This window comes from Oncorhynchus clarkii, chromosome 29 (genome assembly GCF_045791955.1).
Source record: "Oncorhynchus clarkii lewisi isolate Uvic-CL-2024 chromosome 29, UVic_Ocla_1.0, whole genome shotgun sequence".
NCBI lineage: Eukaryota > Metazoa > Chordata > Actinopteri > Salmoniformes > Salmonidae > Oncorhynchus > Oncorhynchus clarkii.
In genome coordinates, this window is record NC_092175.1 from 17,262,179 (window position 1) to 17,287,988 (window position 25,810).

Genomic DNA, 25,810 nt, shown 5'->3' on the forward strand with positions numbered 1-25,810 from the left:
AAATAGAGAGGGGCAAAGAGAGAGAGAAAGAAAAGGTGGAGGAGAGAGAGATAGGGAGAGATGGAGAGAGAGAGAGAAAGAGAAGGTGGGTGGAGAGAGAGAGAGATAGGGAGAGATGGAGAGAGAGAGAGATAGGGAGAGATGGAGAGAGAGAGAGAAAGAGAAGGTGGGTGGAGAGAGAGAGAGATAGGGAGAGATGGAGAGAAAGATAAGGTGGGGGGAGAGATGGAGAGAGAAAGAGAAGATGGGGAGAGAGAGATAGGGAGAGATGGAGAGAGAAAGAGAAGGTGAGTAGAGAGAGATGGAGAGAGAAAGAGAAGGTGGGGGGAGAGAGAGAGAGAAATAGGGAGAGATGGAGAGAGAAAGAGAAGGTGGAGGAGAGAGAGATAGGGAGAGATGGAGAGAGAAAGAGAAGGTGAGTAGAGAGAGATGGCGAGAGAAAGAGAAGGTGGGGGGAGAGAGAGAGATAGGGAGAGAGAGAGAGAGAAAGAGAAGGTGGGTGGAGAGAGAAAGAGAAGGTGGGGGAGAGAGAAAGAGAAGGTGGGGGAGAGAGTGGGAGAGAGAAAGAGAAGGTGGGGGAGAGAGAGGGAGAGATGGATGAAAGAGAGGATGTGTATATGAAAGGTCTTTATACAATATTCATGGGGACTGCCTGCTGAGTGTTGTAAAACTGGACAGACAAGCAGAAAGAGTGAGAGAGAGAGAGAGAGAGAGAGAGAGAGAGAGAGAGAGAGAGAGAGAGAGAGGAGGGAGAGAGAGACCCTTTCTCAAGAAACAGAAGTTGCTCATCAAAGTTCCACTCGTCGGAACACACATGACAAGAACAGCCGAAAAACGAATAAATAAATCACAAAAGCAGCGGGAGCTCCTTGCAACTTCCAATAGAATGACCATGCAAAAAAAATGTTTTTCCAATATCCCCTCAGAGAAGTTTTATTCATATTCAAATGAAAATTATTTAGGGTACAAAAGATATCCCCCCCCCCCCAATCTGAGCAGACGTGATTCTGTGCGTCCACACATTTCATGTTCCATTCAACAGGTCAGTCATGTTGGCCAAACCAATCCATCCTTCAGCTTCAGAACGCTCTGGTTATGTTCCAAATGGCCCCAGCTCCCTACATAGTGCACTACTTTACACTAATATACATCCCAAATGGCCCCCTACTCCCTACATAGTGCCCTACTTTAGACCAGAGCGTTACAGGCCCCGGTCAAAAGAAGTGCACTAAACAGGGAATAGGGTGCCATTTGCGACGCAGCTAAGGCAAGGAACACGACTGCAAAACACTTGTGAAAACTCAAGAGTTTTTAAAAATATAATTCTGGTTAATCAGCTTTGATAAATCCTATTATTTCTTATGGGACAGTTTGATAGCCTTGTTTGTCTTTAGAAAGTATAATATTTCACAGATTAATTCTCATTCTGGGGTACAGTTGAGTGTGTATGCCATCTGGCAAATTCAACAGTGCCATTGATTCACAGCATTATATGCTCGGTCAGGTGTTTAATTTGATTCGCCAAAGGAGACAGCTAGCCTTACTGGGTTCCAACATTACAGACAAAAGACTTGACGATGTACATACATTCATAGGTAGCCTACATTAGCATGGCCTGCACTGAATGATGTGAAGGATTCCTGGTCAGGTGCTATTGTTGAGTAACATGTTCAACCAAAGCACTTCAGTGTAGCACGCCGTGTCCTTCCGTCCCTCCTTCCTTCCTTCCCAGAGGTAGTGCATAAACAGCCTGGTGAGGTGGGGTGCTTTACCTGGAGAGGCTGGAAGTGGGGCTGGTGGGAGGGGAGGCGCTGGGGGACTTCTTGGCTCCTCTGGGGTACGAGGAGGGGGAACAGGAAGAGCCCTTGGTTGGGAGCTTGCCCTTAGAACTCTTCCTCTTCCTCTTCTCATGAGGGGACCTGGGAGACAGGGAGGGAGGGAGACAGGGATGGATAGAGATACAGTGAGTATTGGGACAGTGACAAATGTTTTGGATCTGTACTCCAGTACTTTAGATTTGAAATGATACAATGACCATGAGCTTAAAGTGCAGGCGGCCAGCTTTAATTTGAGGGTATTTTCATCCATATCAGGTGAACCATTTAGAAATTATAGCACTTCTTGTATGACGACGCGTGAGAAAGTTAAGAGGCACAAATATACATTACGCACAAATATCAGTGTCACTGTCACAATACATTTGGAGCTCACGGTACATGGTGAAATTGCCCCGAACCCTTTCAAGGAAGTAATGGATTGAGTGATACAGAGAGACAGTGAGTGAGGAGGCCTATAATGCATTCACAGGGCTGCTGTGGCTCAAACTGCTACAGTGAATACAGAAAAGCCATTCCCTCACAGCATTGACCCACTGTTTCCATGGTTTCACCGTTACACGCTTTTCCACGGATCCCAGCAGCCCTACCTGGATCTGGAGTGCCTCCTGGGCAGAGCGGGGCTGATGCCAACGCGATAGGCGGCAGTGCCGTAGCGCTCCCTCTCCTCACGTCTCCTCTCGGACGAGTGAGCCCTTCGGTCCCTCCTCCCAGGGGACTTGGAGCGAGACCTGCAGACAGACACAGGGCGTGAGAGACGGATATGAACACAGAGATGGGAGAGAGAGTACGAGAGAGAAAGAGAGAGGTGAGAAGAGGGGACACAGGGAGAAGGAAGGAGAGAGGTGGGAAGAGAGGACACAGAGAGAGAAAGGAAGGACAGAGAGGAAAACTCTAAACAACACAAGGAAATTAAATATGCAGTATATTCCGCAGTGCCTGGGGCAAAACTCTGTCTTTTCTCTAGTGGTGAGCACTGAGGAGAAACTAATAACCAGTGAGGGTGTGAAATACTCAAGCAGAGGGGAAATTGCCAACTTTTTACACTCCTTTAAACCAGCAGCTGGTCTCTGGGGCTGACCCGTCCTCCCACGTCCCATGCACCCCAGCCCTCTGACCACTACTGTGCTCTGTGGCCACCTCTCAGTTTCATTACCAATCCGAGTACTGTTCACGGGGCTGCTCTTAGTGAACGTAGTGAGATAGAGGGCAGAGGAAAGAGATGCGAAATAGAGTTATCCACTTATAAAGTAGAGTTGAGCACTTTTCACTTCAAAAGTGGTTTATAATGCTACCCATCCGTCGCGCCAGCTATGCTCACTCCTTTTTATCCTACAAGTAAGGAGGGGTAGAGCCAGGGTCATTATCTGTGTAGTAAAGGCCACTATGTAAATGTGTCTGCAGAGTGGTTTAACTCACTGGGGTGGCAGTCATTGCCCCGGTCTGGTCAATACTCGCCACATTAGCCCTGATAGATGAACGAGATGTAACTGTGTACAGGCCGGGCCCATCCCTCACATCCCTCACTGCCTGTCTGTCCTCCCCGGGCCATAGCTCTATATAATATAGGACAGCCATTACCATGGTGATTCAGTCGTTTCACATCCCACTGCCAAGGGCAATAACGACACCAAATGACTCTCGCAATAATAAGTGACAAAAACTAAATTGAATTTCTCCTGATTTAAAATGTCACCCCCCCCCCCCCCGACCAGCTACAAATGAGTGTTTATTTGAGAACACTAGCGTACGTGCACGTCTGGATACACTCTCGCACAGATACACACTTTTAATGCACACGCACAAACTGGCCACACACCGATGACAATTCTATCTAATGGAGCCGTTTAAAAAGTACTTTGCAGCTGGGGACACAGTGGACCGTTGGACAAAAGCCAAATTTGCTCAAGGATAAACACAAACAGACGGGTCATCCTTGGCTATAGGGGGCTGAAGAAATGACAAAGTGAGGAAAAGGGAAGTTGTCAGAGGAAGGGTGCAATTTGAGGGCAACTGTACATTCGAGGTAGACATTCCCTGCACCCCCCCTCATTATCTGTCCTGTATGGACGTTGTTGACCCTTCATGGGTCCACAGGGGCCTCTAAACTCTGCTGGTAATGACCTCACACTGGCCCCTGGGGCCAAGGGCCCAAATTAAACACCCAGGGGTGGAACAGGGGGACAGGGGCTAAGGATGGGGGCATGACAAGCCTGTCAATGACTACAGACAATGTCAGAGGGCTGACCCTGATACTGTGAGACAGGATGCAAATGATGGACAGAGAGAAGGGGATGAGAAAGACAGAAAAAGACAGAGAGAGGTGGGAAAGTAGTAGCTCTTGAGTTAATGGAGAGCAGCAGTCCTGCTAATGTGTAAACAAGGGGGAACCTCCCCTGACACACACACACACGCAGACAGAGAGAGAGACAGAGAGAGAGACAGAGAGAGACAGAGAGAGACAGAGAGACAGAGAGAGAGAGACAGAGAGAGAGAGACAGAGAGAGACAGAGACAGAGAGAGACAGAGAGAGACAGAGAGAGACAGAGAGAGACAGAGAGAGACAGAGAGAGACAGAGAGAGACAGAGAGAGACAGAGAGAGACAGAGAGAGACAGAGAGAGACAGAGAGAGACAGAGAGAGACAGAGAGAGACAGAGAGAGACAGAGAGACAGAGAGACAGAGAGACAGAGAGACAGAGAGACAGAGAGACAGAGAGACAGAGAGACAGAGAGAGAGAGAGAGAGAGAGAGAGAGAGAGAGAGAGAGAGAGAGAGAGCCCATTGGGCTGCTAGAGACTGGTGAGGAGGAGCCGGGACACGAGCAGAGTAAGCTGCCAATTTAATTCCGTCGTCAGACCTAGACAGATTGAGATTGCGTCTCAAATGGCACCCTATTCCCTATATAGTGCACTACTTTTGTCCAGCGGCCATAGGGAATAGGGAGCGATTTGGGATGCACTAATACAGACAAGCAGCCAGTCAGCCAGCCACCTGCAGGAAGGCTCCATTACCTCTTTCTCAAGGTTAGTAAGGGAGACCTTTAAAAGGCTGGGGATTGAAATGGGGAGTGATTGGCAGGGCTGATGTCTGCACAACCCTCCGAGGTTCCCCTCTGTAGAACCAGATTAAACCTTTCAGATGCTCCTCATTCTAAAAAACGTCACTTGTGTCCCAAACGTCACCCTATTCAATATGTAGTACACCCATAGGGGCTCTGGTCAAAAGTAGTGCACTGTGTAGGGAATAGGATCGATTTGGGATGCAGTCTGAATCTTCATCAACGCTGTAAAAAAAAAAAAAGAGTAGGAGCTCACTGTCTCTTCCAGCCTCCCAACACACACAAAGAAACGCTGACTGATTCTGTGACTGGTCATTATCAGGGATCCATTTCACTCTTCCATTCAAATTTCGCCGCAGCCCAGATTTTTTTCTTTCTTCATTTGACTTGCACTGCAAAAAAATACGAAAGAAAATGGAGGAAATTTGGCGTGCTTGCACATTACAGGATTGCAATCTGACACGAGGCTCAGCGGATGCCCCCTTCTCAATCTAGGCCCTTTAATTCACATACTGTAAGTGATTTAAAACCTCGGGCAGAAACGATTAAATCTCAGTGAAATTACATTAAGGCTCGTCAGGATGACACCATGAGGCCGACGTAATTACAGCAACTCCAGCCGCTGATAATGCCAATTGGCCGTGATTTCCAAAAGAGAGATGAAAAAATTCAAGATGAAAACTTGGAGAGCGTGTGGAGGCGTCGGGAAACTACAGAGAGAGGAAGCCGACAGATTGCAGTGAAGACGGATGAAACTCTCAGTTTCACAACAAAGTAATCTAGTTGATACTGCCAGCCAGACAGAAAGCTACTTGCTTCATTAGGCAGTAGGCACCAGCTACTGTAGGTTCATAAATAGAGCACCTTTATCTTTGATGAATTATGTTTAAAAATCTGAGCTTTAGGCCATCTTCTATTGCCCAATGTGTAAAGACAACACCTATTCAACTGTAAATGCCATGGTTGTGATGAGAGAGCCATAGGACCAGGTTGTTGTGAGGAATACGGGTTGGACCACTCACCTAGACCTGCGGACCATTCTGTACGCGCTTGGCAGGGCGTGCTTGGTTTTAGGCCGGGAGCGCGATCTCGACCGTGACCGCTTCTTGCGTTTCTTCTTCTTCTTCTCTCTGTCGCCCTTCTCTCTGTCCCGGTTCTTCTCCGGTCGTCTGGAGGTGGAGGAGGAAGAGGGTAGCAGCAGGGTGGAAGAGGAGGAGGGGGGCTCTTTGCTTTTGAAGGCGCTGACGTCATGTGGTCTTTGATCAGCTGGGTACACATGTGCTCTAGAAGCCAGATGAGGGGGGGCTGAGACAACGGGGGCCACTGGGACCTCTGGCAGCTGTGGCTGGGGTAGAGAGAAGGAGAGAGAAAGAGGAATTAGCGAAAGAAAGAAGAGGGGGGGAGGGGGCACATTAATGACAAACATACATCTGCACCTTGGGGCATTTTCTAGTTTAACAGTCCAAGAAAAACCAAACGTATTGATTGATGCAAACCAATCAGAACTCTTCCCTCTGACAGAGGGGGCTGAGGAGAGAGAGCGAAGGAGAGAGAGAGCGAGAGAGAAGGAGAGAGAGAGAGAGAGAGAGAGAGAGGAGGAGAGAGAGAGAGAGAGAGAGAGAGAAGGAGAGAGAGAGAGAGAGAGAGAGAGAGAGAGAGAGAGAGAGAGAGAAGGAGAGAGAGAGAAGGAGAGAGAGAGAGAGAGAGAGAGAGAGAGAGAGAGAGAGAGAGAGCGAGAGGGAGGGAGGGAAGGAGAGAGAGAGAGAGAGAGCGAGAGGGAGGGAAGGAGAGAGAGAGAGAGAGAGGGAAGGCGAGAGAGAGGAGGATTCACAACTGCCGCCTCCTGTGTTTGTGCATCTGCCGACGGATCAATAGGAGCAGCCACAGGCTTAAGGTGATCTGGGAGACATTATCTAAATTCAGCCTGCGTCTCCAATCAATGTTGAGTGTGTATGTGTGTGCGTGTCTGTATGATTTTGTGCTTGCGTGTGAACTCGACCGACCCAGGTAAAAGGTTAAGTCATAGTTCTGGGGCCGTGCACTCCTAGCTCTGTCCTCGGGTCATGATAACTGCTCGCCGTGAGCTGGTTCTGGTTGTGGTTCTTCCCTCAGACTTACTCCGTTGTTAATTAAAAGATGCTGCTTACACAACACAATGCAGCCTGATAGCTAGCGCCCTGCCTGCCTGGCTTACAAAACATAATTGGCCCTTCTCCACTGTCAGCACGAAAGTGGCTCTAATTACTTCAGTATGTGTCTGTCTGGTTAAATTAGGTCTTCTGCCCACCACTGGATCCAATATCACAATTGGGCCTCAATCAATCAATGTAGCGTCACACGTCATCGAACTTCCACTTCGCCATCGTGAGGAGAGAGACAGTGGGTTGGGAGTGTGCAATAGTGGAGACTTTGGGTATGGAAGTGTTCATATGTGGAACAAGAAAGTGTGTATGTGTGTGTTAGAGAGAGAAAGAAAAAAATAAGTGTGTGTGTGTCAGAGTTTGCCGCAGTATCTGCAGAGACTCAGCTCCGGCGACAGTGGGTCAAATGAGCTCTCAGGAGCCTCGACTTAACCGGGACACAATGTCTTCTCTTAACAGCATATTTATAACCTACCCTGTCCCAATTACTAGTGAAACAGGACTACTTATTTTCCTCTTCTTCCCTCACGTGGAGCGAGCGAGAGAGCCACGTTCCCCCCCCCTCCCAACCTGCTCTAGACAGCTCAAGCGCACGGCAGGGGAGGAGAGGAGAGAGGCAGAGGAGGATAAGAGCAGAGAGGCAGAGCAGAGGGGCAGAGAGGAGAAGAGGGCTCTGCGTTATTGGCTTTGATAAAGTTTTCGGGTATCAGTATTTTGCGGTGTGATGCGGTACGCTGCGGTGGCTCAAGGCAGATAATGAGGAGGATGGCTGGGGGGATATTTCAAGGAGGTTTTGGGTTAAAAATAGAATGACATTTAGGCAGGCTTATCCCCCAGAGCCATGGGGAGAGAAGAGAGTGTAGCCTGACCTCTGTGAAGCACACCTCCACACTGGAGAGACATGTAGTGTATGGGAGAAGAGGACACGGAAAGAGGAGGAAGATGGATAGAGTGTGTTTGAGAGAGGGATAGTAGAAGAGAGAGATGGATGGAGAGGAAGAGGAACGCAGTCAATCATGAGCGAGAGGGGGTGTCAGAGGGACAGATATTGAGCAAAACATTTGAGCGAGGGCGGACAAGAGAGAGCGAAATGGACAGAGGGCGAATGAGAAGGTCGATGAAAGGGAGAGGATGATGAGAGAGAGAGAGGGCGATGAGAGAGAGAGAGAGAGAGAGTGTAGCCAGAATCCACAACTCTCGGTGTGCAAACAAACTGCTCCAGGTCACCTTGCCTGTTGTCATACTGTAATATGGGCCACGTCAATAACTCTGAAGCACCAAAAACGTTGCCTGCACTTTTTTGCAACACATCCCACCCAGTAACGGCTCAAGCTCTGCCATCCACTCTTCACAGGCTTTAATTAACTGGCTTTGACAGACTCAATATGTTTACAAGGAAACGGAACTAAATCTGAAGATCTGGTCCTGTAATCAATCAATAATTCACACTTGTGGCCAACTCTGGGATGGCTTCCGTTACAACAGCAAGACATTGGCTGAAGCAATAATTGGCTCGACGCTGCGGCTCTCCTGGTGTTTCAGAGTTGTGTGTGTGTGTTTGGGAGCGTCCCTGTGGAATGTGAGGAGGATGATAGTATGGATACACAACTCTATAAACACAAACTGTGATAGCCAGGGAAAACAAGGCGAGAAAACCGCCGTCCACACTCACAGCGCTGTATCCGATGCTGTAGTAGACAGAGTTTACAAAGGATGGCCAAAAGAATCAAGGTGACTACAAAACTACAAATAAAGTTACGTTTATAACAGGATGAAAGTATACCCTAACACGCCCAGACTGAACAAATAAGAAATGCTCGTTGAAAGTTTTAAAAAAATACGACTTTTGAGCATTTAAAGCATGAATGGTAGGGGTGTAATGGTACATGTATTCATATCGAACCGTTTGGTAAGTGCACCTCGGTTTGGTCCGCACTGTGAACTACAATGAATACATAAAAAAAGACATGTACAAAATGAAAACAGAAGGTCTATAGGCTATGCATACGCTGTGTGACTAAATCTGAGCTCAAAAAACATTAACGTTAATAAAAATTCTAATCTTAGTTTAAATTTACAGTTTGGGAACATTTTGGCTTCCCAGTAGATTACGACAGAGATGGACAACGACTTGTGGATAATAGACTATGCAGCTGCCAACACCTCAAATACGTTGACACATTTAGGCCGTAAAACACCTCAGTATACCGGAGCAAGACGGAAACCCAAAGAAACAAGATAGGTAGGCTGTTTTTGGAATAGTCTTTGGTTTATAGCCGTGGATATGAGTCTCTGTGATTGAGAATAGGGGGTTTCAGGCAGCACCTTGTGAAAGTGCTTAAGCCATGTAACAAACTTTCCTCTTGTACCTATTTCAGCAAACATGTAGTACCTGCTCGAAATAAGCAAGCAAAAGCCAAATGAATTTCAATAAATTGGCAAATGCACCCTGTGGTGCGCTTACTTAACAGTGGCACCTCGACACATTACCCCGGAATGGGAGGTGAACGGTGCTAGAAACACGCCCTCTTCATGACAATCACAAATGCGTATCTGGCACTGAAGGAGGCAGTATACTGGTGCGTTCGTTACCAAGATGGAAGTGGGGATTTACCACAACCGACTGGGAGAAATCTATTTCAACAGCCCTCCAAACGGGTAATTATTCTGAACAAAAATAGAAACGCAAAATGTAAAGTGTTGGTCCCATGGTTCAAGAGCTGAAATAAAAGATCCCAGAAATGTTCCATACGCACAAAAAACATATTGCGCACAAATTTGTTTACATCCCTGTTAGTTACCATTTCTCCTTTGCCAAGTGAATCCATACACCTGACAGGTGTGGCATATCAAGAAGTTTATTAAACAGAACAATCATTACATAGGTGCACCTTGTGCTGGAGACAATATAAGGACACTTCAATGTGCAGTTTTAAACACAATGCCACAGAAGTCAAAGTTTTGAGGGAGCATGCAATTGACATGATGACTGCAGGAATGCCCGCCAGAGCTGTTGCCAGATAATTGAATGTTCATTTCACTACCATAACCCGCTTCCAACATCGTTTTACAGAATTTGGCAGTATGTCCAACCAGCCTCACAACGTGTAACCACACCAGCCCAGGACCTCCACATCCGGCTTCTTTACCTGCGGGATCATCTGAGACCAGCCACCCGGACAGCTGATGAAACTGTGGGTTTGCACAACCGAAGGATACCGTCTCAGGCTTGGTCATCTGCATGCTCTCGTCCTCACCAGGGCCTTGACCTGACTGCTGTTTGGCATCGTAACGGACTTCAGTGGGCAAATGCCCACCTTTGATGATCACTGGCATGCTGGAGAAGCGAAGCACGTGGGTGGCAGCATCACGTTGTGGGGATGCTTTGCTGCAGGAGGGACTGGTGCACTTCACAAAATAGATGGCATCATGAGGCAGGAAAATTATGTGGATATATTGACGCAACATCTCAAGACATCAGTCAGGAAGTTAAAACTTGGTCGGAAATGGACAATGACCCCAAGCATACTTCAAAAGTTGTGGTAAAATGGCTTAAGGACAATAAATTCAAGGTATTGGAGCGGCCATCACAAAGCCCTGACCTCAACCCCATAGAAAACTTGTGGGCAGAACTAAAACAGCGTGTGAGAGCAAGGAGGCCAACAAACCTGACTCAGTTACACCAGCTCTAACAGGAGGAATGGGCAAAATTCACCAAACGTATTGTGGGAAGCTTGTGGAAGGCTACCTAAAATGTTTGACCCAAGCTAAACAATTTAAAGGCAATGTTATCAAATACGAATTGAGTGCATGTAAACTTCTGACCCTATGGGAATTTAATGAAAGAAATACAAGTTTAAATAAATCATTCTCTTTACTATTATTCTGACATTTCACATTCTTAAAATAAAGTGGGGATCCTAACTGACCTAAGACAGGGAATTTTTACTAGGATTAAATGGGTATAGGTTAGCTCGTAATGCCTCAGAAAACAAAAACCCTGCTGTTGACCATAGTTTATGGGAATTGGGCGCGAGACATCACCCATGCCTAAGTGAATGGAGCTGAGACAGAGGGCTAGAATCAAGAGAAGAGGCCTGTGATTGTGCAATGTTTGAGTCTGGTCTGGGGCTGCCAGAGCTGTAATCTGACTAGGAGGCTTTAGATCACCACCCCTTCACCACATGGCAAATTGATTGGGGTCGCCAGATGATGAGGGGATTTGCCAGCTCCTAAAAACCTGGCTGTGTTTTTAAACTCCCCCGGTCCAAGCATATGGTCAGGTAATAGCCAGCTCTCGCTATCAGAGAGCGAGAGAGAGAGCAAGCGAGACCATATGAGAGAAAAAGGGAATGAGTGGGTGGCCAGAGAGAGACCCCTCCCGACTGGAAGTAGAAAAAAACACATCTGTAATGTAATCCATGAACTGTAATCTGACAGTCAGTCATTCTACTCCATATGAACAGCTGTGTGATGACTATAGGACTTTATAGCATCTACTGTATGACAATTAAGGTTTGCAAAGGGTAGGAAACTTTCTATTAAATTTCCGGAATTTTGGGGGAAATTTTCCATGGGAAGTTAAGCCCTGGACTTAGGGGAATTTTGCTTAAATTCATCAAAAAGTTAGCTTATAACAGCAAACCTTTTTTGGGGGATACACTTAAAACCTTTTACGACTAGGGGGCAGTATTTTCATTTTTGGATAAAAAACGTTCCCGTGTTAAACAAGATATTTTGTCACGAAAAGATGTTCGATTATGCATATAATTGACAGCTTTGGATAGAAAACACTGACGTTTCCAAAACTGCAAAGATATTGCCTGTGAGTGCAACAGAACTGATGTTACAGGTGAAACCCAGATAAAAATCCAATCAGGAAGTGCCGCATTTTTTGAAACCGCCTCATGCCAATGACTCCTTATATGGCTGTGAATGAGCTACGAATGAGCTTACGTTTTCTACGTTTTCCCCAAGGTGTCTACGGCATTGTGACGTCTTTTTACGCATTTATGTTGAAGAATAGCCGTAAGGGACCACATTTAGCAAGTGGTCACATGATGTCTCCCGCAGAAAATCGTGCGTAAATTACTGAGGTAGCCATTTTTCCAATCGCTTCTTATGAGAAACCAATTGTCCCGGTGGATATATTATCGAATAGATATGTGAAAAACACCTTGAGGATTGATTCTAAACAACGTTTGCCATGTTTCTGTCGATATTATGGAGCTAATTTGGAAAAAGGTTCGGCGTTGTAGTGACCGCATTTTCCGGTCGATTTCTCAGCCAAATGTGACGAACAAACGGGAGCTATTTCGCCTACAAAAATTATATTTTTGGAAAAAAGGAACATTTGCTATCTAACTGGGAGTCTCCTGAGTGAAAACATCCGAAGTTCTTCAACAGTAAATTATTTAATTTGATTGCTTTTCTTATTTTCGTGAAAATGTTGCCAGCAGGGCATAATGCTATTCTAGGCTATGATAAACTTACACAAATGCTTGTCTAGCGTTGGCTGTAAAGCATATTTTGAAAATCTGAGATGACAGTTTGAATCACAAAAGGCTAAGCTGTGTCTCATTATATTTCATTTGTGATTTTCATGAATAGGAAAGCTTTCTAGGGGTATTTATGTCCGCTGCGTTATGCTAATTCATTTGAGGCTTTGATTACGCTCCCGGATCCGGGTTTGAGAGTCATTAAGGCAATTCAAGGTCTTGTGGTGTATTTTGGTCAAACTATCCCCAATTCAATGGAATTGCACAGTGTATTCTTCCATCACACGTACAGCTGATTCTCAAGATCTTGCACACTAATGAGATGCTGTTGAGCCCACACTACAACACTGTCTGAGCCAAGGACAACATGCATTCTGGTAAGTTTTGATTATAATACTGGGTGGGGTGAATATATTTTATACGACAAACCTTTTTTGTTAACTAGTAAATAGTAGCCTACAACACTAAATCATTTCGAACTTGTTAACAATTTCTGGTAATTCGTTTTTGCTACCATGTGGTTTTAGCTTGCTTGAGCCTGCTAACTGAGGAGTGTTAATTCACCGGTTTACATACGTTTTTTTTTAAAACATCTTACAAAAGGACTTGTTTAATCTAACTGCTTAACTATTTATCTGTATATGGAATTGTATTTTAGATATTTATTTTTATACAATGTTTTTTCTAATCTTTACATGAAAATTCTACGGGCACTAGCTGATGTGTGGAGACATTTCACTGCAGCTGATGTAGAAGGAAAAGCTGTGTACATTTGCAAAAACTGTCCCAAATCATATGTGAAGAATGCAACAAAGATACAGAATCATCTGGCCAAGTTCCCTTAGCGCTCCCAACAAGCAACCTCTTGACAAAAGTCCCTTGAATTATGAATCAGAAACCTTATCGATAGCAACAGCTCATGGTCCTCCTGGAATCAGATGGTTTTTTGACTCAATGGAGGAACGTAGTCAGAGAAATGCTGATGAATGTCTTGCTCGAGATGTGTATCCAACTTGTTCACCTCTGATGCTCACAGGCAATGTGTATTGGAAGAGATTTCTGAATGTTCTCCGCCCAGCAACCACCCCACCTAACCAGACAGGATTTATCTACTCATTTGCTGGATGCAGAGTTCAACAGAGTTCAAGTGAAGGTCAAGCAAATCATAGAGAAAGCAGACTATTGCAATCATTTCTGATGGGTGGTCGAATGTTCATGGGCAAGGAATAATTAACTACATCATCTGCACCCCTCAACCAGTATTCTACAAGAGCACAGACACAAGGGACAACAGACACACCGGTCTCTTACATTGCAGATGAGCTGAAGGCAGTCATCAATGACCTTGGACCACAGAAGGTATTCGCACAGGTGACAGACAATGCTGCGAACATGAAGGCTGCTTGGTTTAAAGTGGAGGAGTCCGACCCTCACATCACACCCATTAGCTGTATTGAATCTCCTCCTCAAGGACAACATGACACTGAAAACAATGGATACACTCTACAAGAGAGCCAAGGAAATGGTTAGGTATGTGAAGGGTCATCAAGTTATAGCAGCAATCTACCTCACCAAGCAAAGTGAGAAGAATAAGAGCATCACATTGATGCGGCCCAGCAACAACTGTTGGGGTGGCGTCATCATGTTTGACAGTCTCTTGGAGGAGAAGGAGTCTCTGCAAGAAATGCCCATATCACAATCTGCCAATATGGACAGCCCCATCAAGGAGAGAGTGGAAAGCAGCCTGAAACTCCTGAAACCTATAGCAGTAGCCATTGCACTGATTAAGGGAGACAATGCCATCCTGACTGATGTTCAGACTCTGCTTGCAGATGTAAGAGAATAAATCCATACTCCCCTGCCCACTTCCCTGTTGCTCCAAGCAGAGGAAACTGCAGTTCTGAAATACATCAAAAAGCGTGAAGACCTCTGCCTGAAGACCATACACACAGCAGCGTACATGTTGGACACCAAGTATGCTGGCAAGAGCATCCTGTCTGGTGCGAGATCAACAAGGCCAATGGTGTCATCACTACTGTGTCTTGCCACCTTGGCCTGGATGAGGGCAAGGTTCTTGGAAGTCTGGCGAAGGACACTTCCAAGCCAGGGCTTTGGGATGGAGATGCAATAAAGCAGTTGTTCCAACATATCTCATCAGCCACCTGGTGGAAGGGACTTTGTGGATCTGAGGCTCTTTCCCCTGTTGCCTCCATCATCCTCCAAATCCCACCAACATCAGCTACTTCAGAGCGTAACTGGTCCTTGTTTGGGAACACACATACCAAAGCACACAACAGGCTGACCAATATAAGGGTTAAAAAATTGGTACCATCTGGGCAAATTTCAAGGCTTTTTGAGCCTGATGAGCCTCCCTCAACAAGGTTGGAAAGTGACAGTGAAGATGAGACCTCAGTCTGATGTTCAAGAGGTGGACATTGAGGAGGTCCAGGGAGAAGACATGGAAGCCTGAGATGTATGTTGAAAACATTTTTTGGGAGATGTGATGGATCATTGGGGATCATTCAATATTCGCTTTCTTTTGTTGTTCAGAGAAATCATCCCATGTGAGGAGTCAACTCATTTAATTAAAGTTCAACTTGTAACTAAATTGCTTTTTTTTATTTCCTTTGGAAGAATTTAATAATTTGCAATTATGTCTACTGATGATATGTTTCTGTCTGCATATGATATGGTACAGTGGTTGCTCCACTAAAAGTTTTGCGATTATGCTGTGGTACTTAGAGGTAATTTGTGGTTTAGTATGGTACCCTGTGCCACCACTTCATTGCTCCAGACCAGTGCAAGGGGGAGTTAGAGCACTGATTATGCTTTTGTGTCCTACTGTTCTCTAACAATGAACGAACGACATGAAACTGATAATTGTGAACGACTTCGGTATTACTTACTAAAACTGTTGTTACACTAAGGTTTTTATTATTTTATTTTGTTAGGATTATTTTGCTCTTACTGTCGTACTGTAGGCCACTCCCGACCGTTCACGTTGTAGACATTGCATAGCAGTGCAAGCGGTGTTGCTACAGAGGCTGGTTCAATACCAGTGCCTGCCTCAACTGGGAGACCCGTGAGATGACTGTAGGTTTTTGGTTTCTCTTCCTCTAAAAACATAAAGAAATAATTCTAAATAACAAACTGGCTTTATTTACAAATTAGTAACAATGTCTCACCCCATGTTCAAGAATGGCCTTTATCTCGCTCATTTTTACATTATTTGAAAACAAAATCATCTCCAAAATATTGTTATTTTTTTAAACAAAGCGGTTATTATTATTAATTTAGAATTAGATAAAAGCCCCTTGGATATTCTCACAGATATATTATTAACCCTGTTATTAGCAGGACAATATAATGGAATTGCCTTGCAGTTCTCCAGCTGTATCCACTGAAAGCGCGTAAGGTTCAAGGCACGAGATGGGCCGCAGAGCCACGCACAGAAGACAGACCTAGCCAATGGGAAGGACCCCCACCCTGCCACACTGGGTAGCACAAAGCAACACTAAGGGGCAATGCACTAATAATGGCACTGCCTAGGGAAACGTTCCCACTGTTCTAGCAGGTAGCTGGACAATAGACTTGCCTAGAAGGAGGGTAATTCTATCGTCAAATGTATTTCTAAGTTAGGTTCTAAGTATTATTATTATGATGTACCGTTGAAGTCGGAAGTTTACATACACCTTAGCCAAATACATTTAAACTTAAAATCCCTGTTTTAGGTCTGTTAGGATCACCACTTTATTTTAAGAATGTGAAATGTCAGAATAATAGTTGAGAGAATTACTTATTTCAGCTTTTATTTCTCACATTCCCAGTGGGTCAGAAGTTCACATACACAATTAGTATTCGGTAGCATTGCCTTTAAATTGTTTAACTTGGGTCAACCATTTCGGGTAGCCTTCCACAAGCTTCCCACAATAAGTTGGGTGAATTTTGGCCCATTCCTCCTGACAGAGCTGGTGTAACTGAGTCAGGTTTGTAGGTCTCTTTACTCGCACATTCGTTTTAAGTTCTGCCCACAAATTGTCTATAGGATTGAGGTCAGGGCTTTGTGATGGCCACTCCAATACCTTGACTTTGTGGTCCTTAAGCCATTTTGACACAACTTTGGATGTATGCTTGGGGTCATTATCCAATTGGAAGACCCATTTGCGACCAAGCTTTAATTTCCTGACTGATGTCTTTAGATGTTGCTTCAATATATTCATATCATTTTCCTGCCTCATGATGCCCTCTATTTGGAAGTGCACCAGTCCCTCCTGCAGCAAAGCACCCCCACAACATGATGCTGCCACACCCGTGCTTCACGGTTGGGATGGTGTTCTTCGGCTTGCAAGCCTCCCCCCTTTTCCTACAAACATAACGATGGTCATTATGGCCAAACAATTCTATTTTTGTTTCATCAGACCAGAGGACATTTCTCCAAAAAGTACCATCTTTGTCCCCATGTGTCCCCAGGTTTTGGAGCCGTAGCTTCTTCCTTGCTGAGCGGCCTTTCAGGTTACGTCGATATAGGACTCGTTTTACTCTGGATATAGATACTTTGTGCCTGTTCCACCAGCATCTTCACAAGGTCCTTTGCTGTTGTTCTGGGATTGATTTGCACTTTTTGCAACAAAGTACACTCATCTCTAGGAGACAGAACTTTCTCTAAAAACAGAAATAAATGTTTTGGCCTTGATTCAGGTTACAAATCACTCTTTCAGTTTTTGAAAACGAAATACCTGATTAATCGGTTGACCTCTAGTCTCAATCTCATGTCCCCTCCCTCCATACAGGGCTGTCTTAATGGGTTACAGACCTCAAATGGCCCAAGCATTGATCCTTTATCTGCTGGGGCAATCACAGAAGCCATAATCAAAATTTAGCTTGAAAGCCAATTAGAAAGAGAAACGGGCTTTCACAATTTCCCCAAAAACTTTGATGCGCAATTACATGTAAGTTATATGGCCAAGCGGGGAAATCATTAACCCTCTTATTTGGGCAAACGAGAGCCATTTTGCAGAACAAATCCACCAGGTTGGGTGCTTTTGTCCACCTGACAGGCTCTGATAAAAAAGAACCCTCTATCCCTGGAATGCCTGGAAAGTGGGGAACTATGGGCCAGGCCAGGCAAATATTAAAACATCAATATAAAACATCCAATGATCCCCTTCATACCGCTCCACATAGAGCCCGAGTACACACAGATACACACATGCCAACAGAGAGCTGCTGTAGCCAGGAAAGAGAGCGAGAGAAGGCGAGACCAAGAGAGAGACAGAAGGAAAGAGACAGAAGGAGAGCAAGTGAGCACGTGAGAGGAATAAAGGGGGAGTAGCATAGCGGTATCTGCGGTTCACCTCTCCACCCTGGTTTTGTCTCTAATCACGTCAATTAGCCCTGCCGGGCTCTGGCTGGCCCTTTAAAGAAGCTGAGCTACCTGCTGGAGAGAGACAGGGCTCCCAGGAGAGAAGCCCTTCCTTTGAACAGAGCATGTCAGCACAGAGACAAAGAGCCCAATCAATTAGAAAGCTACCCCTCACAGCAGCTCACATCACAGCAGCTCTTGACAGAAGTGACTAGGGCTGCTGGGCAAGGAGGGAGAGAGGCAGAGAGAAAGGGAGAGAGACACACGCACACACACTTACGAACACAGGCAGGTACACATCTGCGTACACATGGTTCTACCGAAACATCGTCACATAAGTAGACACACACAGTATTTACCAAAAGTGTGTGTGTGTGTGTGTTCGAACTAGAACGTATCAAACTCAATCAATTAAGAGATTAGATTGAAAGGCATCAATATTCATGAACCTGTTGCTTGGAATTGATTCTATAAATAAATCAATACAAGCAAAGGGTAGGAGAGTGGGAGATGTGGCCGTCCGCTGAACGATTTATGGCTCAATTCATCAGAGAGCACAGAGCGCACCGTGGCCAGCTGGCTAGGACGCACACGCACACACTCCTTAATTAGACGGAGTACATTCAAGGTGAAAAGTAGGACCAGAAATTACGACTTTGATCAGCACACATGGTCTGTTTGCAAAATCTGAATTCATTTGAGAAAACAGACTGACTGAAAGCCTGATCTGTCACAATTTGGGATTCAAATTGGATAAAATGTAGCCTAAACAAATATACATTTTCAGTAAATACCACAGCATTTGGGAGAGATGCCCTCTGTGTGTCTGGCAGCTTCAGCACATCTGAGTAAATAGCTAACAAGGTGCTTCCCCCCAGCCTCAAACGCTAATAACACCACAATATGGATGAGAGTAGAGTAAAGTCAGTGATAGCTACATTTCAGCATATGCAGTAAAATCAGCTTTTTGGGGGAGGGGCCCCAACATCTGGGCCCTCCCTCCCTCCCATGGCAAATCGTCCCTATGCGAGAGTACTGTTTTGCCGAGGTCACACTCAGTGTTCTACCAAGAGAACTAATCCCTGTCCAATTTATTCCATTTAGGTCATGGTACGAGCAGGGAGCCCTCTTAAAATTCCGGCCTTGAATTTATTTTTAAACTAAATAAAGTGAGCAGAAGCAGGGTTTTGATTGAAAGCTCCAAACAGTCTCTGATAGCCTCATTTCCTGCAGCACTATCGATCCCTCACTTACTTGCAACTTTCCCTCTAATTTTGCAGAGAAGAGAACAAGAGAGAGAACAAAAAAATGACAAACAGAAAATAGGCCTGTGTCATTTCTCTCCAGATTTCTTGTTTTTTTTCTCCATCTGCTGCTTCCTGGTTTCTTTCTGCACGCTTTCATTAGTGCTCTATTCAATCATTAAATCTAATTCTCACAGCAGAGTACAATAAAACACTCAGATGAAGAGGAGCCCTAAGTGTTCGGTTAGGTGTCTCTGGCTAATGCTGTCCAGGAACTTCTTAGTTTCCTGATTAGAAACTAGGAGTCTTGGACATCTGGATCTGGCGTTTCTCGTTTGGCCGAAGTGCTGGCAGGATGGTAGGCGGATGGACGGAGAATAGAGGGTTTAGGTACTGGTGTCTAAAGGTATGTTTAAATTGTAATCTGTTCAAGTCTGTTCAATCCGTGCTAAACTTGCAGCAGGATCTGGTCTTTAACAGGGTATTACGTTACGGACAAGGATATCCATCCACAGAGGAGGAGGAGAGAAGGGGGGAACATAAGCTGGGTTATCTAAGAACAGAGCATGTTCTCTGGGAAAGGGGCAGGAGAGAGAGTCTGGCATCCCACTTACACCACTCAACAGGGAGCAGAAGTTGACATGACTCACCAAGACGTTTGGTTCTAGGACAATTATCCATCACATTTTTATTCATCATGAGATTCACTGTAGCTTTGCTAATGTTTTAGGAACACTTGTCTCATTTGACATATAATCATTAATGCAGTAATATACTAGAAAGTCTGAACTTAACTCTGCTTTTAACATATCTTTATATGATGGTAAACTACCATCATGCCAATGTGCTACTTCAAAACAGTAAAAAGAATAGATGAGGAATAATAAGTGAAAGACGTAATTGAAGAGAGTATGGTAGGGAGCACAGGAAGCCCAGTTGGCAGACACATACACTACATATACAAAAGTATGTGGACACCCCTTCAAAATTAGTGTATTTGGATATTTCAGCCACACCCGTTGCTGACACATAAAATCGAGCACCCAGCCATGCAATCTTCATAGACAAACGTTGGCAGTAGAATGGCCTTACTGAAGAGCTCTGTGATTTACAACTTGGCACCATCATAGGATGCAACCTTTCAAACAAGGCAATTTGTAAAATCTCTGCCCTGCTAGAGTTGCCCTGGTCAACTGTAGGTGCTGTTATTGTGAAGTGGAAACGTCTAAGCGCAACAATGGCTCAGCAGCAAAGTGGTAACCCACACAAGCTCACAGAACAGGACCGGTGAGTGCTGAAGAGTGTAGCGCGTAATAATCGTCTGTCCTCGAGTTCCAAACTGCCCCTGGAAGCAACGTCAGCACAATAACTGCTCGTCGGGAGCTTCATGAAATGGGTTTCCATGTTCGAGCAGCTGCACACAAGCCTTAGATCACCATACGCAATGACAAGCGAAGTGGTGTAAAGCTCGCCGCCATTGGACACTGGACCGGTGGAAACATGTTCTCTGGAGTGATGAATCATGCTTCATGATTGGCAGTCCAACGGATGAATCTGGGTTTGGCGAATACCTGTCCTAATGCATAGTGCCAACTGTAAAGTTTGGTGGAGGAGGAATAATGCTCTGGGACTGTTTTTCATGTTTCGGGCTAGGCCCCTTTGTTCCAGTGAAGGGAAATCTTAACGCTACAGCATACAATGACATTCTAGACAATTCTGTGCTTCCAACTTTGTGGCAACAGTTTGGGGAAGGCCCTTTCCTGTTTCGGTCCATACAGAAATGGTTTGTCGAGATCGGTTTGAAAGAACTTGACTGACCTGCACACGTTTTTAGAAGGTCAGGCTATCAGACAAATGAATGATACTATTTGAATCGTGAAATGATTTAAAAACCGCATTCCTTACCTCTTCCTAAAAATATGACTCAAATGTTTCTCTTTCACCTCCTTTCCTAATCTCTTTCTCTGCCCTCCTCTATTATTTTCCCTGGCAGCCCCTTGCTAAAGCCGGTCAGTATTTCGCTGTGTTCCTGATGGGCTCCTGTCACAGCCATAACCCCAGATGAAATGCAAGCCTCACAAAATAAAATGTAAATCTCTTTCTGTGTGCCGATAGTGCTCCTTCTGCCGAACCCTACCGACAGTTGACTCTCCGTGCCGCGGCTTCATAATGGAATACTAAACCAGCTTCACCGCCACAACACACAACATGCATGAGACACAATACACACTTGATAAAATACACACACACAGTTGAAGTCGGAGGTTTACATACACTTAGGTTGGAGTCATTAAAACTTGTCAACCACTCCACAAATTTCTTGTTAACAAACTATAGTTTTGGCAACAATTCCAGTGGGTCAGAAGTTTACATACACTAAGTTGACTGTGCCTTTAAACAGCTTGGAAAACTCCAGAAAATTATGTAATGGCTTTAGAAGCTTCTGTTAGGCTAATTGACATTTTGAGTCATTTGGAGGTGTACCTGTGGATGTATTTCAAGCCCTACCTTCAAACTCAGTGCCTCTTTGCTTGACATCATGGGAAAATCAAAAGAAAGACCTCAGTCAAGACCTCAGAAATAGAATTGTAGACCTCCACAAGTCTGGTTTATCCTTGGGAGCAATTTCCAAACTCCTGAAGGTACCACATTCATCTGTACAAACAATAGTACGCAAGTATAAACACCATGGGACCACACAGCCGTCATACCGCTCAGGAAGGAGACACGTTCTGTCTCCTAGAGATGAACGTAATTCGGTGCAAAAAGTGCAAATCAATTCCAGAACAAAAGATTCTGTGAAGATGCTGGAGGAAACAGGTACAAAAGTATCTATATCCACAGTAAAACGAGTCCTATATCGACATAACCTGAAAGACCGCTCAGCAAGGAAGAAGCCACTGCTCCAAAACCGCCATAAAAAAGCCAGACTACAGTTTGCAACTGCACATGGGGACAAAGATCATACTTTTTGGAGAAATGTCACAAAGGAGCGACTGGCAGTAAGGACATCTCCGTGAAACAACAACGATCACCATTTGTTCCACTGGCGAGGAGAAAGGGTTGTTAGTGCCATTACAGTGTTCTCGAACGGCTACTGTAAGAGATGTGGTGTTCGTCATTCACTGAGCTACTGATGCAAAGTTTATGACGTCGTTAAAGCAAAGGAAAACAATACTTGTACTTCTAGTGGAGTCACAGTACCGTAAGCTCAGATCGCTTTACCTCACATGGACAAAGCTCTCCAGTGGTTTCAAACTATTACAGAGACACCTGATTAAGCACAACAGCAGTTCAACAAACTCCTGTAGCCTGAACACAACTTATCCTCATCAATACTACCTAACCCCTCTGTCCTGTCCAGACTGAAGACGTCCTTCAACACCCTCATCACAGCTGGCCAGAGTGACAGAGAAGACACAGCCATGACAGGACTCCTCCTGGCTGAACAGGTGACTGTTAGCGTCCCCAAGCAAGGACGTCACCCATTGGGCACACATAAGAGAGCTGACAAACAGCATTTCCACTGTGGAAGGACACTCCGAACCTCAAACACTTTCTTTGAATCTTATTTACACTTTCAAGTGGCCTAGTGTCGCTTGTCACGGCGTTACCCTGCGGAGGAGAATATGCCCAACGGGGCTTTTCATTTATTTATTTTTTTACTGCTTTTCCTTAACCAGATAGTGCTATTTTTTAGGGACATTCATTGCCATGAAAAAGCATTTGCCCCCTTTCTGATTTTCTCAATTTTTGCATATATTTGATACCTAATGTTATCAGATCTTCAACCAAAACCTAATATTATATAAAGGGAACCTGAATTTACAAACAACCCCCCAAAATATATATTTAATTAAGTAAGTTATGCAACACCCTATTCCCCTGCGTGAAAAAGTAATTGCCCCCTAACACTAAATAACTGGTTGTGTCACCTTTAGCTGCAATGACTGCAACCAAATGCTTCATGTCTCTCACATCGCTGTGGAGGAATTTTGGCCAACTCTTCCATGCAGAACTGCTTTAACTTAGCGACATTTGTGGGATTTCAAGCATGTTTCAAGCTCGTTTCAAGTCCTGATTTTCGGCAGGCATAATGGGACCCAGCTTGTCCAGAAAGTAGACTCAAGTTTGCCAAAAAAGTACCTGGAAGCACCTGGATGATCACCAAAACTCTTGGAAGAATGTTCTATAGACAGATGAGTCAAAGATGTAACTTTTTGAACGGCATGGGTCCTTTTTGTGCCTGAAGAAAACCAAACACTGCATTCCAGAGTAAGAACCTTATACCCACGGTCAAGCATGGTGATGGTAGTGGGATGCTTTGCTGCCTCAGGACCTGGACGACTTGCCTTAATAGAAAGAACCATGAATTCAGCTCTGTATCAGAGAATTCTACAGGAGAATGTCAGGCCATCCGTCTGTGAGCTGAAGCTGATAAGCCTGTTATGGCAACTGCTCGGCCTCTGACAGCAAGGCACTACAGAGGGTAGTGCTTACAGCCCAGTACACCACTGGGGCCAAGCTTCCTGCCATCCAGGACCTCTATACCAGGTGGTGTCAGAGGAAGGCCCTAAAAATTGCCCAAGATTCCAGCCACCCTAGTCATAGACGGTTCTCTCTGCTACCGCACAGCAAGCGGTACCGGAGCGCCAAGTCTTGGTCCAAGAGGCTTCTAAACAGCTTCTACCCCAAAGTCATAATACTCCTGAACAGCTAATGAAATGGCTACCCAGACTATTTGCATTGACCCCCCCTCTCTTTTAGGCTGCTGCTACTCTCTGTTTATTATCGATGCATAGTCGTCACTTTAACTCTACCTACATGTACATACAGTGGGGCAAAAAAGTATTTAGTCAGCCACCAATTGTGCAAGTTCTCCCACTTAAAAAGATGAGAGAGGCCTGTAATTTTCATCATAGGTACACTTCAACTATGACAGAGAAAATTAGGAAAAAAATCCAGAAAATCACATTGTAGGATTTTTACTGAATTTATTTGCAAATTATGGTGGAAAATAAGTATTTGGTCAACAACAAAAGTTTCTCAATACTTTGTTATATACCCTTTGTTGGCAATGACAGAGGTCAAACGTTTTCTGTAAGTCTTCAAATTACCTCGACTAACCTGTGCCCCTGCACATTGACTCTGTACCGGTACCCCCTGTATATAGCCTCACTACTGTTATTTTTACTGCTGCTCTTTAATTTTTTTTTTTTTTTAACTTAACACTTGTCTTAAAACTGCATGGTTGGTTAAGGGCTTGTAAGTAAGCATTTCACTGTAAGGTCTACTACACCTGTTGTATTCGGCGTATGTGACAGTTAAAGCAGTTCTGCATGGAAGAGTGGGCCAAAATTCCTCCGTTGTGAGAGACTGATCAACAACTACAGGAAGCATTTGGTTGCAGTCATTGCAGCTAAAGGTGGCACAACCAGTTATTGAGTGTAAGGGGTGTCATGACTTGGCCTGTTGGGTGAGGATCATAGGCGCCAGATTTTCCTTCCCCTTCTCTCTCTCTCTCTCCCCCCCACCAGTTTTATGACCGGTCGTAAATACTGTGTAGAAACTCTGCCTTATTTTTCATATGAAGTCTTAACCAAGTCAGTGGCCACACCATCGTGAGCACAGACATTACGTCGGCGTCACAGAATACCCCTTTCCCCCAGAATGCATAAAACCCACTTCTGACAATATTTACATTAGACCAAGCAGGCAGACGGGAAGTCACAAATGGTTAAGAAATCTACAAAACTAAAAGACCAGAGAACGTGCATCCCCACTCTGAAATGGTTACCACTCTATAGGCCAACGAGACCGACAGCATTAGCTGAAATGTACAGAATGGCTAGAAACGCTGAAACTTTCAACAGAGAAGAAGAAAATCTCTACAAGACTACACATTCACAGTCTGCAGCTGTATATGTAAAATAGTCTAGTAAACTCGACCGAAGACGAGACAAAGAACAATTTCCTCCCACCACTCTATTCTAACAAACACTTCCTCTGAAGATCCATTCTAACAGACACCCCAAAGCTACAACTACAAAATCATTTGATGTCTGGTGGACCAACCGGAGAGTTTGTCGAATTACTCCCCAGATGGACCGTGATTTCAACAGCGAGACAACAAAGGCATACAATCGTAAATATGCAGTATACATTGCAATTATTTTCAAATGAGCGGCCATCCATGATAGGGAAGTCCTTTGTCTTTTCTCCCGCTCTCTTTTCATTTGGTGTAACAAGCCATCATACCAGGAGAGCTTCAATGCCATACAACTCTCCTTCCGTGGCCTCCAATTGCTCTTAAATACAAGTAAAACTAAATGCATGCTCTTCAACCGATCGTTGCCTGTCCAACATCACTTACTCTGGACGGCTCTGACTTAGAATACGAGGACAACTACAAATACCTAGGTTTCTGGTTAGACTGTAAACTCTCCTTCCAGACTCACATCAAACATCTCCAATCCAAAGTTAAATCTAGAATTGGCTTCCTATTTCGCAACAAAGCATCCTTCACTCATACTGCCAAACATACCCTTGTAAAACTGACCATCCTACCAATCCTAGACTTCGGCGATGTCATTTACAAAATAGCCTCCAATACCCTACTCAATAAATTGGATGCAGTCTATCACAGTGCCATCCGTTTTCTCACCAAAGC

The 25,810-nt window shown here is 44.7% G+C and overlaps 1 protein-coding gene across 3 annotated transcripts in view; it reads right to left on the minus strand.

Moving 5' to 3' along the window:
* Positions 1-25,810, minus strand: part of LOC139388780 (splicing factor, suppressor of white-apricot homolog) — a 126,242-nt gene that overhangs the window by 8,799 nt on the left and 91,633 nt on the right. For all 3 annotated transcript variants that reach the window (XM_071135694.1, XM_071135695.1, XM_071135697.1), the window contains exons 14-16: positions 5,918-6,240; positions 2,426-2,566; positions 1,773-1,919 (exon numbers count right to left, since the gene is read on the minus strand). In XM_071135694.1, the coding sequence (XP_070991795.1) occupies positions 1,773-1,919; positions 2,426-2,566; positions 5,918-6,240 (611 nt within the window). The remainder of the gene's footprint in view (positions 1-1,772; positions 1,920-2,425; positions 2,567-5,917; positions 6,241-25,810) is intronic.